This window comes from Tachyglossus aculeatus, chromosome 3 (assembly GCF_015852505.1).
Source record: "Tachyglossus aculeatus isolate mTacAcu1 chromosome 3, mTacAcu1.pri, whole genome shotgun sequence".
Taxonomy (NCBI): Eukaryota; Metazoa; Chordata; class Mammalia; order Monotremata; family Tachyglossidae; genus Tachyglossus; species Tachyglossus aculeatus.
Genome location: NC_052068.1, coordinates 26,055,678 through 26,072,260, shown reverse-complemented (window position 1 = coordinate 26,072,260; position 16,583 = coordinate 26,055,678). Strand labels below are relative to the sequence as shown.

Genomic DNA, 16,583 nt, shown 5'->3' with positions numbered 1-16,583 from the left:
GATCGGGGACATGGGTACAGTAGCCAGTAGTGGACTGCCCTTGTGTGGCCAGTGCCTTCAGAAACTGTCAGGTTCAAAGCCAGTAGGTGTTTTTTTGTTGGGGGATGAAGGTGGGATTTTTATTTTCCAAAAGAGTTTTACATTTCCCAAGTCAATGAAACTGCAGAGTTTGATTTTTCCACTTAGGTCTTTCCTTTTAAAAATGTGTTTGGTCTACCCTTAATCAATCAATCAGTCAATCAATCGTATTTATTGAGCCCTTACTGTGTGCAGAGCACTGTACTAAGCGCTTGGGAAGTACAAGGTGGCAACATATAGAGACAGTCCCTACCCAACAGTGGGCTCACAGTCTCAAAGGGGGAGACAGAGAACAAAACCAAACATACAACAAAATAAAATAAATAGAATAGATATGAGCAGGTAAAATAAATAAATAGAGTAATAAATATGTACAAACATAAATACATATATACAGGTGCTGTGGCGAAGGGAAGGAGGTAAGATGGGGGGATGGAGAGGGGGACGAGGGGGAGAGGAAGGAAGGGGCTCAGTCTGGGAAGGCCTCCTGGAGGAGGTGAGCTCTCAGTAGGGCCTTAAGGACTTGCAATGTGAGAAGGGAATTACAAAAATGAATATACCTGCTATTCAAGAGTTCCATCCGAGACCTTCTGATTGCACAGATGGTTAAAAAGATTAGATATGGATAGATTTGAACTGGGGGCTTATCAGTCAATGGTATTGAGTGCTTACTATATGCAGAGCTCTGTACTAATTGCTTGGGAGAGTATGATACAACAGAAGTCTGGGGTTGACCTCAAAATTGACTTCTCTTAGGTCGAATCGGAGCAGGCTCCTCGCTTGTGGTTCCCTTCTTCCTCAACTCTTATTTTTCAGGAGCTGGAACCTGAATCTCCTTCCTTTGAATCTCCCACAAACGATACGCCCCAGGCCTCGGTCTCCTGGCCGTGGGTGGGAGGGCTGGTTGCCATTTGGTTCGAGGACTTCTGTAGTATTTGTCAGAGTTCCAACTTCTTAGTAACTTCAGAATCCAGGTGACCCAGATTTGGAGGTTTGGTTGACCTCATGTGAGTGGGTTTTGCTCCTTTTGCTATTATACTCCAGAAAGCAGACTTGTGTGAGTGTTGCATATTTGTATTTGGGGTCCAAAGATTCTTAACAATGTTCGGCATGTTTCCAGAAATCAAATGAAATGAAAAATGAGTTGGCAAAGCACAAGGTTTAGAGGAAGTAAATTCTCCTCTTATACGACATTGTGTTCTTTTGAGAGTCTCGTGTCCTGGGAACTTCATTGTCCTCAGTTTTCTGGCTGGGCCAACTGGTTCCTGCGATAATAAACAATTCCTAATAGGCACTGGGAAGCATCTTGCTTTGGTTCTAAAGCAGAAGGAGACTTTTCTCCTGACATCATCATCATCATCAATCGTATTTATTGAGCGCTTACTGTGTGCAGAGCACTGTACTAAGCACTTGGGAAGTACAAATTGGCAACATAAGCGCCCATTTGTCATAAACATAATGACATCATTAATCAAAGTGAAGAAAGCTCACAAATGTGTACTTTCCACTGAGAGGAAATGTGGGATTTAGTCTGTCGGTTTTTGGGTATTTTTTCCCCCCAGGTTTCATGCACCCAGCTGGGCGGAAGCTGCACTCAGCCCCCGGCCTCAATCTCTCCAAAACACCAACGTCGGAGCTGGAGCACATTCTCTGTGGAACATCTGTGTCTTCTTATTCCAAGGTAGCAGCTGGAGAAAAGAGGGGAGGTTGGGCACTTGGGAGAAGTGATTCTTCTAGCTAAAAGGGACAGGCAAGAGACGTATTTAGTGAATCCCTTTGGACCTAGAAAAAGTTGGAATCCAAGTGAGGGCTCTCATGAAGTGCCAAGGAAACCAGAAGAGTCAGAAGGACCTGGGTTCTGTTTCCAGCTCTGCCCCTGCCTGCTTTGTGACCTTGGGCAAGTCGCTTAACTTCTCTGTGCCTCGGTTACCTCATCTGTGAACGGGAGTAAGACTGTGAGCCCCATGTGGACTGTGTCCAACCTGATGTGCCCCCTTTTAGACTGAGAGCCCACTGTTGGGTAGGGACTGTCTCTATATGTTGCCAATTTGTACTTCCCAAGCGCTTAGTACAGTGCTCTGCACATAGTAAGTGCTCAATAAATACGATTGATGATGATGATGATGATGAGCATGTATCGACCGCAGTGCTTAGTACAGCGTCTGGCACGCTGTGAGCGCTTAAAAAATACCATTTAAAAAAACCGAAAAGAAATAAACAAAAAAACCCCAACTGCTTGGATACCTTTAAGTGAGGATTTCAGTGGGGAGAAACCCTGTAGGTGCAGATCCCACCCCCCGTCTTTTTTTAAAAAAATAATGATATTTATTTAGCGCTTACTATGTGTCAAGCAATGTTCTAAGCGCCGGGTTAAGCTCCCCCCTTTTAGACTGTGAGCCCACTTTTGGGTAGGGACTGTCTCTATATGTTGCCAATTTGTACTTCCCAAGCGCTTAGGACAGTGCTCTGCACATAGTAAGCGCTCAGTAAATACGATTGATGATGATGATGATGGGGTAGATGCAAGTTAATCAGGCTGGATACAGTCCGTGTCCCACCTGGGGCTCACAGTCTAGTAGGAGGAAGAACAGGTATTGAATCTCCCCTTGGAAGTGGAGAAAACCAAGGCACATAGAAGTTAAAGTACTTACCCAGGGTCACACAGCAGTTAAGTAGCGGAGCCAAGATTAGAACTCAGGCCCTCCGGCTCCATCCGGGGCCCGTGCTTTGTCCACTTGGCCACGCCGCTTCCCTTTTCCTGGTATCCTCTACCCTTCCATCCCCAGGCCTCAGGGAGCGTGGTCGGAAGGACGAAACTGTGCTTGTGGAGCAGCCCTCCAGTCTGATGCCGTCTGTCTCTCGTTTATCCGAAGGCTGACCAGAGCAGGGACCCCAGCAGGGAGCGTGAAGAAGAAGAGCTGTACAGTGCGGAGAACTTCCGTCGGATTGCCCGCAGTCTCAGTGGAACTGTCAGCTCCAGTAGAGAAGAGGCCCTCGTTGTGTCTCAGAGCTTTGTAAGTAGGATGAGCCGCTGCACTTTGACGGGCAGGTTGAATGGAATCTCTCCCCTACTCTCCTCTCCCCTAATAATAATAATAATAATCGCATTTATTAAGCGCTTACTATGTGCAAAGCATGTTCTAACTGTACAAGGTGGGTACAAGGTGATCAGGTTGTCCCACAGGGAGCATCTCAGTCAATCCCCATTTTACAGATGAGAAGCAGCGTGCAGCGTGGCTCGGTGGAAAGAGCCCGGGCTTTGGAGTCAGAAGTCATGGGGTCAAATCCCCGCTCTGCCAATTGTCAGCTGGGTGACTTGGGGCCAGTCACTTCACTTCTCTGGGCCTCAGGTACCTCATCTGGAAAATGGGGATTAAGACTGCGAGCCTGATGACCTTGTAACCTCCCCAGCGCTTAGAACAGTGCTTTGCACATAGTAAGCGCTTAATAAATGCCATAATTATTATTATTATTATTATTATTAGATGAGGCAACTGAGGCCCAGAGAAGTGAAGTGATTTGCCCAAAGTCACACAGCTGACAATTGGCAGGGTTGGGATTTGAACCCATGACCTCTGACTCCAAAGCCCGGGCTCTTTCCACTGAGCCACGCTGCTTCTTGCTGCTTCCCCTGCTCTTAGAGAGGAATATTCAACATATATGTGGGTGTGCTTATGTCCTGTATGTGAACGCGCGCGTGCGTGCGCGCGCGCGCGCGTGTGCGCGCACACACACACACACACACACACACACACACAATCTTCCCAAGGTAAATTAAGTTTTGCCCTTGGAGTGTATTTCTCCTTGGCTTGTGTAATGCTCGTGCTATGATTTCCCCAAGGAGAGGGCCAGAGACGAAGCTCCTTGTGGGCAAGGTACATGTCATTTCTTCATTTTGAACTTCCTGAGTGCCTGGTAAAAATAATAATAATGATGGCATTTATTAAGCTCTTACTATGTGCAAAGCACTGGTCTAAGCACTGGGGAGGTTACGAGGTGATCAGGTTGTCCCACGGGGGGCTCACAGTCTTAATCCCCATTTTCCAGATGAGGGAACTGAGGCCCAGAGAAGTGAAGTGACTTGCCCACAGTCACACAGCGGACAATTGGCTGAGCCAGGAATCGAACCCATGACCTCTGACTCCAAAGCCCGGGCTCTTTCCACTGAGCCACGCTGCTTCTCTGCTGTACAGTGCTCTGTGCAAGTGGGTACTCAATATTCAATATATACTATTAGTCGGTCAGTCAACCGTATTTATTGAGCGCCTACTGTGTGCAGAGCATTGTACTAAGCCCTTGGGAGAGTACAATATATAACAGACACATTCCGTGCCCACAAGAAACATACAGGCCTGCCCGGGGGGGTGGGTTAGGGGGTGGACAGACATTCATAGAAGTAATTAAATTACTACTAGTTACGCGACCCCCCCGAGCTCACCTCCTCCAGGAGGCCTTCCCAGACTGAGCCCCTTCCTTCCTCTCCCCCTTGTCCCCCTCTCCATCCCCCCATCTTACCTCCTTCCATTCCCCACAGCACCTGTATATATGTATATATGTTTGTACAGATTTATTACTCTATTTATTTATCTTATACATATCTACTCTATTTTATTTTGTCAGTATGTTTGGTTTTATTCTCTGTCTCCCCCTTCTAGACTGTGAGCCCACTGTTGGGTAGGGACTGTCTCTATATGTTGCCAATTTGTAGTTCCCAAGCGCTTAGTACAGTGCTCTGCACACAGTAAGCGCTCAGTAAATACGATTGATGATGATGATAATGATGATAAAAAAGGGAGCAAGTCAGGATGACACAGAAGGGAGCTGAGGAAAAGGAAAAGAGGGCTTAGGGAAGGCCTCTTGGAGGAGGTGTGCCTTCAATAAGGCTTCGAAGGTGGGGAGAAGTAACTGTCCGTCAGGTAGTACCAGCGTGGCTCAGTGGAAAGAGCCCGGGCTTTGGAGTCAGAGGTCTTGGGTTCAAATCCCGGCTCCACCCCAAGTCTGCTGTGTGACCTTGGGCAAGTCACTTCACTTCTCTGAGCCTCAGTTCCCTCATCTGTAGAAATGGGGATTAAGACTGTGAACCCCACGTGGGACAACTTGATCACATTGTATCCCCCCCAGCACTTAGAACAGTGCTTTGCACATAGTAAGCGCTTAACAAATGCCATCATTATTATCGTTATTATTATTACCACAGTACTATTAGTACTATACTACTGCTATTACTAATCTTCTTACTTCTGCTACCTGTGTGGTATTGTAAACGTCTTTGGTCAGAAAACCTCAATTCAGGAAACTTGAGCGAAGGAACCCTGAGATGCCAGGATAGTCAGGGTGATAACTATTCCTCCAGACAAACAGTGATAATAATAATAATAATAATAATAATAATGGCATTTATTGAGCACTTACTATGTGCGAAGCACTGTTCCAAGTGCTGGGGAGATTACAAGAAAAGCAGCGTGACTCAATGGAAAGAGCACGGGCTCTGGAGTCAGTGGTCATGGGTTCAAATCCTGGCTCCACCAATTGCCAGCTGTGTGACCTTGGGCAAGTCACTTAACTTCTCTGGGCCTCAGTACCCTCATCTGGAAAATGGGGATTGACTGTGAGCCCCCTGTGGGGCATCCTGATCACCTTGTATCCCCCCCAGCGCTTAGAACAGTGCTTTACACATAGTAAGCGCTTAATAAATGCCATTATTATTATTATTACAAGGTGATCAGGTTGTCCCACGGGGGGCTCGCAGTCTTCATTCCCATTTTCCAGATGGGGGAACTGAGGCCCAGAGAATCAATCAATCATATTTATTGAGCGCTTACTATGTGCAGAGCACTGTACTAAGCACTTGGGAAGTACAAATTGGCAACAGAGCAGTGAAGTGACTTGCCCAGAGTCACACAGCTGACAAGTGGCGGAGCCAGGATTAGAACCCATGACCTCTGGCTCCCAAGCCTGGGCTCTTTCCACTGTTGCCAACTTGTCCTTCCCAAGCGCTTAGTACAGTGCTCTGAAGACAGTAAGCGCTCAATAAATACGATTGACGACGACTGAGCCACACTGCTTCCCGGGAAGTCTTCTTCGGGAATTTGGCCAACAGAGGACCGACTCTGACCGTGTTGAGGAGGGACGGTGTGTTGTCGACAAGGCCATGTTGTCTGACCTCAAATCTCCCACAGAAAGACTCCAACTGACGGCCAGTATTTGTTTTAGGGAAAAATGGTGGGGTTTTGGTTTAAAATTCTCACTTCCCACCGGCTTTTCACGGCTGAAGAATTGAGAACCCCACTTGATGACGGAAGTGGAGTGCTGAGACATAATGGAAGAGGTGGGGGGGCTAGGGGCAGGTCTGCGCTCCTTCGCATTCGTGCCAGAGTAAGGCAAAAAATAAAACATAGTGCAGAAAATAATAATAATAATGTTGGCATTTGTTAAGCACTTACTATGTGCAGAGCACTGTTCTAAGCGCTGGGGGGGACACAGGCTGATCAAGTTGTCCCCCGTGGGGCTCACAGTCTTCATCCCCATTTTGCAGATGAGGTAAATGAGGCTCAGAGAAGTGAAGTGACTTGCCCAAGGTCACACAGCAGACATGTGGCGGAGTCAGGATTCGAACCCGTGACCTCTGACTCCAAGGCTCGGGCTCTTTCCATCAAGTCTGGCATAGAAAGTCAGAGGTCCCGAGTTCTAGCCCTGGCTCTGCCACCTGGCTACTGTATGGCCTTGGGCAAGTCTCTTTTCTGCCCCATGCCTCAGTTTCCCCATCCGTAAAATGGGGATAATAATGCCTGAACCCGACCTCACAGGATGTTTTGGCAGTTTCAGCGCTTTGTACAGTGCCTGGCACATAGTAAGCGCTTAACCAATACCATAGTTGGGTTTTTTTTTTAATATACCTGGGGATGGAGGATTGATTCTCTATGGGGTTTTAAATCAATCAATCAGTAATAATTATGATGGCATTTATTAAGCGCTTACTATGTGCAAAGCACTGTTCTAAGCACTGGGGAGGTTACAAGGTGATCAGGTTGTCCCACGGGGGGCTCACAGTTTTAATCCCCATTTTACAGATGAGGGAACTGAGGCCCAGAGAAGTGAAGTGACTTGCCCAAAGTCACCCAGCCGACAATTGGCGGAGCCGGGATTTGAACCCCTGACCTCTGACTCCAAAGCCCAGGCTCTTTCCACTGAGCCACGCTGCTTCTCTATCAGTCGTATTTATTGAGCGCTTACTGTGTGCAGAGCGCTGTACTAAGCGCTTGGGAAGTACAAGCTGGTAACATATAGAGACAGTCCCTACCCAACAGTGGGCTCCCAATCTAGAAGTTTAAAGTTTTGGAGTATCTTGTTAAGACTAGCTGTGGAGCAGTTAAGACAGTCCCTTCTGGTTCATCAAATATTTTTTTTTCCAACTTGGAAAATAACTTAATCATGGAATATTTTATTTGCTAGCTGCAGAGGCACTTTGCAATTGAGCTAGCAGATGGTTCCAAATAACAGCCAAGCTGAAGGCATCTAGTACATTCAAGACTCACTGGAATGAGCAATGTTATCATCATCATCAATCGTATTTATTGAGCGCTTACTGTGTGCAGAGCACTGGACTAAGCGCTTGGGAAGTACAAATTGGCAACGTATAGAGACAGTCCCTACCCAACAGTGGGCTCACAGTAGAAAAGTTTAATGTTATTAATATAAAATACTATGTGCTCTGCACATAGTAAGCGCTCAATAAATATGATTGATTGACAAAATAAATATTATGAGGATGCTTCTGAGACCAGTCATACTTCTCTGGGAGTACAATCCAATTAAAGTTCTAATATTCTTGTAAATGTCTCTTTAGGACGATTTAGGGGCAGTGATGCTTGGGAAAAGCTTATCTAAGTGTTCTGGCCAAAATGAAGGATGATAATCTAGCCTAATACTGTTCTAAAATGTTGAGAATGCTTCCTCCTAAGCTCCTTGTATAAGCTCCTAGTACATATCTATTCTATTTATTTTATTTTGTTAGTATGTTTGGTTTTGTTCTCTGTCTCCCCCTTCTAGACTGTGAGCCCACTGCTGGGTAGGGACCGTCCCCATATGTTGCCAATTTGTACTTCCCAAGCGCTTAGTACAGTGCTCTGCACATAGTAAGCGCTCAATAAATACGATTGATGATGATGATGTTTGTATTGAGAAAAGGCCTTTGAATATATTCCACTTCCAAGTGTGCTTGGGATTCCAAATACCCTTGCGTGTCAGGGAAAACGTACGTCTGAAACTTTCCGCATCTCTTTTCCTGGAGCAGTAACGTATACTCCTTCCAATTCCTCCTTCCCTGAATCCTGTAGTCCTTGCTGTATTTGCCCGACTGTAACCAGCTGTACGTTAACCGGCAATTTTGTGGCTTTCTTTTGTCTCGTTAAATTATAAGGAAGCGTCAAATGTGAGGAGAAAGCCGGCGGAAACAAGGCACCGTTCTTCCAGCTCCTCTTCCCTCTCTGTCTCCCGCGATCCTCCTGTGTTTTCCTTTGACCCCACCCAGCTGCAGCACCTGTCCCGGGATGTTGTTGGGGAGATCCCTAAGCGCACAGGTAAATCAGGATGCTCCAACCTCACGTGGGCTGGAGAGGCTCCTGCTGCCAGATCCTTTTTGGATCTTGGAACGTTGTCCGGAGCGCTGCGTGAAGAAGTCCAAGGAAACCGAGAAATCCAGGGAAGCAGCATTGCCTAGCGGATAGATCCCGAATCCGGGAGGCGCAGAGTGCCTGGGTTCTGATTCCGGCTCCACCGATCGTCTGCCGTGGGATTTTGGGAAAGTCGCATCACCTCTAATAATAATGGCGGCATTTGTTAAGCGCTTACTATGTGCTAAGCACTGTTCTAAGCGCTGGGGGGGATGCAAGGTGATCCCACGTGGGGCTCACAGTCTTCATCCCCATTTTACAGATGAGGGAACTGGGGCCCAGAGATGTGAAGTGACTTTCCCACGGTCACACAGCAGACATGTGGTGGAGCCGGGATTCGAACCCATGACCTCTGACTCCAAAGCCCGGGCTCTTTCCCCTGAGCCACGCTGCTTCTCGGTGCCTTGGTTACCTCACCTGTAATGTGGGAATTGAGGCTGAGTCCAGTGTATCTGATTAGCTTGTATCTACTCCAGCACTTAGTACAGTGCCTTCCACATAGTAGGCGCTTAACAAATACCATAAAGTGGGTTGATTTTTCTGGAATTGGACATCGGACAGCCCAGTTTATTTGGACATTTCTGGGGGCTTCAGCCTGTATATCTGGTGGTAGGAAGCTTAGCTGTATATATGTGTATATATATATGTGTATACATATGTATATATGGTTGTACATATTTATTACTCTATTTATTTATTTATTTATTTTACTTGTACATATCTATCCTATTTATTTTATTTTGTTGGTATGTTTGGTTCTGTTCTCTGTCTCCCCCTTTTAGACTGTGAGCCCACTGTTGGGTAGGGACTGTCTCTGTGTGTTGCCAATTTGTACTTCCCAAGCGCTTAGTACAGTGCTCTGCACATAGTAAGCGCTCAATAAATACGATTGATTGATTGATTGATTGATTGATTAGCTGACTCTATAGAAAGGGAGTAAGTATCTAGGAATCCTCCAACTTCTACTCTCGCAGCAGCAACTGAGGGCATGGGGGTGGGAGGGAGAGAAGAACCGAACAAAATGCTCCAGGAGAGGAAGCAGATCTATCGACGGCCTGCCGGTTGGGAACACTGAATTCATTTTTCATTTATTGTAACGGAGAGCTTGTGAGGTCAACTGGGCTCCGTAAGATCAATCATAAGCGTGGTGTTTAGGAGGCCAGAAGGATGTTCTCATCAGTCAGTGACACTGCCAGTTGAGTTTCTAAATAATTTCGTGTCCCTGTCTGCTATTCTAGCAGATCACAGTGTACTTGCCTGTAAGACATGACTCAGAAATGGTCTTTACATGGGTCCCCATCAGGGTGTAGGGGTTAGTTTCTGGGTAGTTTGGGTGGAATGATTTATTGAAGTGAAAGGCCCGATCATGTCCCTCCTCTTTCCTTGCCTCACTCCACTCCCTCAATCAATCAATCAATCAATCGTATTTATTGAGCGCTTACTGTGTGCAGAGCACTGTGCTAAGTGCTTGGGAAGTCCAAGTTGGCAACATATAGAGACAGTCCCTACCCAACAGTGGGCCCACAGTCTAGAAGGGGGAGACGGAGAACCAAACCAAACATACTAACAAAATAAAATAGAATAGATATGTACAAGTAAAATAAATATGTACAAACATATATACATATATACAGGTGCTGTCCAATCCCACAGGTCTGGAGCGCAGCTGAATAGGAGCCAGAGCCCTAAAAGGGCCAGGTCATAATAACAGGGCCCGATTTGAGCCTCCTCTAGCCAAAGGTGTGGCCATTCCCACCAAGCGCAACAACTGTGGCTGTGCCAAGGGCTTGCAAACATTCCTTTTTTGTGTGTGTGTGTGTGGTATTTGTAAAGTGCTTTCTACATGCCAGGCACCCCCGGGGGAGATACAAGCTGATTAGACTTTTAGACTGTGAGCCCACTGTTGGGTAGGGACTGTCTCTATAGGTTGCCAATTTGTACTTCCCAAGCGCTTAGTACAGTGCTCTGCACACAGTAAGCGCTCAATAAATGCGATTGATTGATTACGTTAGAGTCTGAGGTAACTGAGGCCCAGAGAAGTGAAGTGACTTGCTCAAGGTCACACAGCAGGCAGCAGGTGAGGAGGAGCCGGGCTTAGAACCCAGGTCCTTCTCATCATCATCATCATCATCAATCGTATTTATTGAGCGCTTACTATGTGCAGAGCACTGTACTAAGCGCTTGGGAAGTACAAATTGGCAACATATAGAGACAGTCCCTACCCAACAGTGGGCTCGCAGTCTAAAAGGGGGAGACAGAGAACAAAACCAAACATACTAACAAAATAAAATAAATAGAATAGATATGTACAAATAAAATAAATAGAGTAAAAAATATGTACAAACATATATACATATATACAGGTGCTGTGGGGAAGGGAAGGAGGTAAGATGGGGGGGGATGGAGAGGGGGACGAGGGGGAGAGGCTCCCTGGCCGGTGCTCTACCCACTAGGCCAAGCTGCTTCTCCTGTTCCAGGTTCGAGGAATCACTATCGTGTGCATGCGCAGTTGTGCCCTTACTCGGAGTTGACTCTTTGGACCGGGGTGGGTCGGCATTCCCGGGGCTCCGCTCGGTCCAAGTTGGGACCGGGGATTCCGGTGCTGCCGAGGGCATCTGCCGTCCGCGGGGTTATGAGGAATGGGGAAGCAGGACGTGTTCAACCGTGGCTTACTTCCCTCCCCAGGAGATCGGGACGGTGTCCGGAAACTCGCGGCCGTGTCTGACGGGGACGAAACGTCCCGAAGCGAAGAGCTCGCCTCCGTGGCCCCGAACTACAGGAGCCTGCCGCATTCCCGGAGAGTCCCCTCCTCCGGACAGCTGCAGCCCCTTGACGGCCCGTCCGTGGGAGGAGGGATCCGGAGTAACCCAGACCACTGGCTGCAGCAGGTGAAGCCCACCTCCCGAGAAACGGCCACGCTGCCCGAGAGGCGGCAGGGGCACCGGCGTTACCATCCCCAGCCCCGCAGTGGGCCCTGGGAGAGTCCCAACTTCCAGCAACGCAAGTATGAGGACTTTCCGGCCCAACCCAAAGCCCCCGCACCCCCCAGCTTAAACTCGTGTCGCACGCAAATGCGCCAGGAGCCGCCTTGGGATTCCGGGGCCCCTCAGAGCTATTTGGGGCACCCCCTAGCCCGGACCCCAGGCCCCCGGAGAGTGGATATGCCCCCAGATGATGACTGGAGGCAGAACAGTTACATCCCGCAACCTGGCCGGAGCAGGACGCTGCCTGGGACTACGGCAGAGGGGCCTCTGACTGCCGCCTCCGATTCCCATCGCAGGATGCTAGCCCGGACGGCGGCCCTGCAGAACAGCGGATGGTGACGGGGTCGGAGGCCACGGCCGGGATTCTTCCCTCACGGCTGACCGGGTGCAGGAGCATCCTCGAACACCGCCGCCAGAACCCCTTTTAATACCTGGGCCGTCTTCGTCTAAACGTACAGCCGGGTGTGAGACGCGGGCCCCGCGTCCCGGTACCAGTGAGGCGCTCCCGCTGGTTTCCGGGAGGGAGCCAGCCTGGCTGTCGGGACGATGCTTCAAAATCTGTTCCGTCTCCCCCAGCAGAAGGTCGTCAGAGACAGTGAGATCCAGGCCAGATTCTCCACTCATACAGTGATGAGTTTGAGGACTACCCCGGAATGTCCCACTGGCAGTTCCTCAGTTTCCCCAAGTCCCCTGCCCCACGATGGAGCCCGTGGGGAGCCCCCCCGCCGTCCGGAGGGCTGGAATTCGTTAAAAGACCTGTTCTGTGAACTGTGAAAAATCGCTTCTTTATGAGGTACCCAGGGCCCCCCACACCCGTTAACCACGCTGACCCTTCACGACCAGGCAAGCTAACACTACTCACAGCAGCAGACGTCATTGTTATTGTTCCGTGCTCAACTCACCGTTGGAAACACACAGAGTAAGTTGAACTATTTTAGGCCAAATGTGTTTTGTAAGTATTTTTCAAATAAATCTATGAAATCCGTGAAATAAGTCTATGTAGTCACCTCTAGCTCTGCAACGCGCTTCCGTCTTAGGTTTGTCTTAACCGTGGTGGGTGCCCATCTCTGAGCCTTCCTTCCTTCTGCCGGGGCCGGCGAGAGAAGCAGCTCCCGCCAAGCTGGTGCTGCCCTGTGCAGGCGTTAGCCAAGGTAATGTAAACCGGTGATGACCCGTTGTTGGGTAGGGACCATCTCTATCTGTTGCCAGCTTGTACTTCCCAAGCGCTTAGTCCAGTGCTCTGCACACAGTAAGCGCTCAATAAATACGATTGAATGACTACGGGAGCTAGGGGCACAAACCCAGCAAGCCCCGCAACCTTGGCATTATCCGCAACTCAGCCGTCTTTTCAACCCACCGATCCAGTCCGTCACCAGATCCTGTCAGTTTCAGTCAATCAATAGTATTTATTGAGTGCTTACTGTGTGCAGAGCACTGTACTAAGCGCTTGAAGGTGAAGTTTCACCTTCACAACATCTAGGATCTGCCCCTTCCTCTCCATCCAAACTGCATTATGCCGTTCATTCATTCAATCGTATTTATTGAGCACTTCCTGTGTGCAGAGCACTGTACTAAGCGCTTGGGAAGTACAAGTTGGCAACAGATAGAGACGGTCCCTACCCAACAGTGGGATCACAGCCATTCCAAGCACTCGTCATCCCCCACCTCGACTCTAAATACGATTGAATGAATGAATGAATTACCTCTTTCCCCTCCGCGCATCGTCAATCGTATTTATTGAGCGCTTACTATGTGCAGAGCATTGTACTAAGCGCATCACCTGTATATATGTATATATGTTTGTGCATATTTACTACTCTATTTTATTTGTACATATTCTATTTATTTTATTTTGTTAATATGTTTGGTTTTGTTCTCTGTCTCCCCCTTCTAGACTGTGAGCCCACTGTTGGGTAGGGACTGTCTCTCTATGTTGCCAACTTGTCCTTCCCAAGTGCTTAGTACAGTGCTCTGCACACAGTAAGCGCTCAATAAATACAGTTGAATGAATGAATGACTTCTGGCATTAGCCTCCTCACTGGCCTCTCTGCCTCCAGCCTTTCTCCTGTGCGATCCACTCAGATCATTTTTCTGAATCGCACGCTTCGAAAGCCACCAAAGTTTGTCCCTCCCTCTCCGCATGAAGCAGAAACTCTTCAGCACTGGTTGTGAAACATTTAGTTGGCTCTCTCCCTCCTACATTCATTCATTCAATCATATTTATTGAGCGCTTACTGTGTGCAGAGCACTGTACTAAGCGCTTGGGAAGTACAAGTTGGCAACATACAGAGATGGTCCCTACCCAGCAGCGGGCTCACAGTCTAGAAGGGGGAGACAGACAAGAAAACAAAACATATAAAACATATAAACATAAACAAAAACATAAAACAAATAAAACAATAAATAAAATAAAATAAAACAAATAAAACAAAAAATATAAACAAAACAAAACAAAACAAAACATGTATCCCATGAGGGGCTCACAGTCTTAATCCTCATTTTACAGATGAGGGAACTGAGGTGCAGAGAAGTGAAGTGACTTGCCGAAAGTCACACAGCCGACAAGTGGCGAAGCAGGATTTGAACCCATGACCTCTGACTCTTTCCGCTGAGCCACGCTGCTTCTCTATCAAGGACTTAGGGGTCTTGGACTTAAATGGGGAGGTGATGCAGAAGCAGGGGATTAGGTTGGGAGGATAATAATAATGATGATTTTTTAAAAAATGTCATGGGGGGACACAGTTCGCTCCTTTTAGCAAGGGGAAGACTTTGTTGTATTCTCCCAAGCGCTTAGTACAGTGCTCTACACACAGAAAGTGCTTAATAAATGTGGCTGAATGAATGAAGGCGTGAATAAATGAAGCAGGGCATAGAATCTAGCACCACTGATGAATCAATGGTATTTATGGGCTGCCTACTGTAGACAGGTCACGGCACTAAGATTTTTTTTAATTTGATGACATTTGTGAAGCGCTTACTATGTGCAAAGCACTGGTCCGAGCGCTGGGGAGGTTACAGGGTGATCAGGTTGTCCCACGGGGGCCTCGCAGTCTTCATCCCCATTTTACAGATGAGGGAACTGAGGCCCAGAGAAGTGAAGTGACTTGCCCAAAGTCACACAGCCGACAAGTGGCGAATCAGGATTTGAACCCATGACCTCCGACTCTTTCCACTGAGCCACGCTGCTTCTCTATCAGGGACTTAGGGGTCTTGGACTTAATTGGGGAGGTGATGCAGAAGCAGGGGATTAGGTTGGGAGGATAATAATAATGATGATTTAAAAAAAAATAAGTCATGGGGGACATAGTTCGCTCCTTTTAGCCAGGGGAAGACTTCGGAAGTTTTGCTGGTGGAGAGGGAGGGAGGGGCCTCTAGGGAGTGAGGGGTTAAAAACGGCAGCGAGGGAGGGCAAGGGAGTGGGAGCAAATGCCTCTAGAATGGAAATCCCCCCCCATCTTACCTCCTTCCCTTCCCCACAGCACCTGTATATATGTATATATGTTTGTACAGATTTATTACTCTATTTATTTATTTATTTATTTATTTTACTTGTACATATCTATCCTATTTATTTTATTTTGTTGGTATGTTTGGTTTTGTTCTCCGTCTCCCCCTTTTAGACTGTGAGCCCACTGTTGGGTAGGGACCGTCTCTCTATGTTGCCAATTTGTACTTCCCAAGCGCTTAGTCCAGTGCTCTGCACATAGTAAGCGCTCAATAAATACGATTGATGATGGTGATTGATGATGATGAAATCTGCCCCACTCTAGATTCATTCAATCGTATTTATTGAGCGCTTACTGTGTGCAGAGCACTGTACTAAAAGCTTGGGAAGTACAAGTTGGCAACATATAGAGTTGGTCCTTACCCAACAACGGGGATCCTGTCTACCCATTCTGATGTATTGAACTGTCCTGAGCACTTAGTATAGTGCTAATCTCCTCACCGTACCTCGCTCTCGCCTGTCCCGCCATCGACCCCCGGCCCACGTCCTCTCCCGGGCCCGGAATGCCCCCAATCCCTCTGCCCATCCGCCAAGCTCGCTCTCTTCCTCCCTTCAAGGCCCTACTGAGAGCTCACCTCCTCCAGGAGGCCTCCCAGACTGAGCCCCAACCTTCCTCTCTGCCTCGTCCCCCTCTCCATCCCCCTCATCTTACCTCCTTCCCTTCCCCAAAGCCCCTGTAAATATGTATATATATATTTGTACATATTTATTACTCTATTTATTTTACTTCTAAATATCTATTCTTTTTTTTTATTTAGTTCGTATGTTTGGTTTCGTCTCCCCCTTTTAGACTGTGAGCCCACTGTTGGGTAAGGACTGTCTCTATATGTTGCCAATTTGTACTTCCCAAGTGCTTAGTCCAGTGCTCTGCACACAGTAAGCGCTCAATAAATATGATTGATGATGATGATGATGCTCTGCACACGGTAAGTGCTCAGGGGCTCAGCCTGGGCACCATCCCACATTTCGAACCTTTACTTCCCTCTCAGTTACTAAGTGAGCCAGAGGAGGGGTGGGGAGGAAATGTGGATTTCAAAGTCCCCGACCTCCCTTGTTGAGTCAGAGGTGCCAGATTTTTATTTTGAACACGTGGAAATCAGTCAATCAATCAATCGTATTTATTGAGCGCTTACTGTGTGAAAGTCCCTGTCCCACAGGAGGCTCACAACTGACCCTTGGTATAATCCCGGAGACTTTGGGACTCAGAGCCTGTGTGAAAGAATTGATTTTAGTGTTAATGGTTTTGCCCTACGCCACTTACCCTGCCCCGTCTTTGCCCGTCATGGCCCCACTGGGACACAGGGTGTGAACAGTATCATCAATCGTATTTATTGAGCGCTTACT

General features: G+C 47.7%; 1 protein-coding gene across 2 annotated transcripts in view; it reads left to right on the top strand.

Moving 5' to 3' along the window:
• The window catches only part of USP54 (ubiquitin specific peptidase 54), a 143,414-nt gene extending 130,699 nt beyond the window's left edge, over positions 1–12,715 (top strand). The window contains exons 20-23 of one of the 2 annotated variants that reach the window (XM_038743597.1): positions 1,641–1,759; positions 2,952–3,092; positions 8,498–8,657; positions 11,436–12,715. In XM_038743597.1, coding sequence (XP_038599525.1) covers positions 1,641–1,759; positions 2,952–3,092; positions 8,498–8,657; positions 11,436–12,073 — 1,058 coding nt within the window. In that variant the 3' untranslated portion in view covers positions 12,074–12,715. The remainder of the gene's footprint in view (positions 1–1,640; positions 1,760–2,951; positions 3,093–8,497; positions 8,658–11,435) is intronic. The other variant, XM_038743596.1, reaches the window with a different exon arrangement.
• The last annotated feature ends 3,868 nt before the right edge of the window (positions 12,716–16,583 follow it).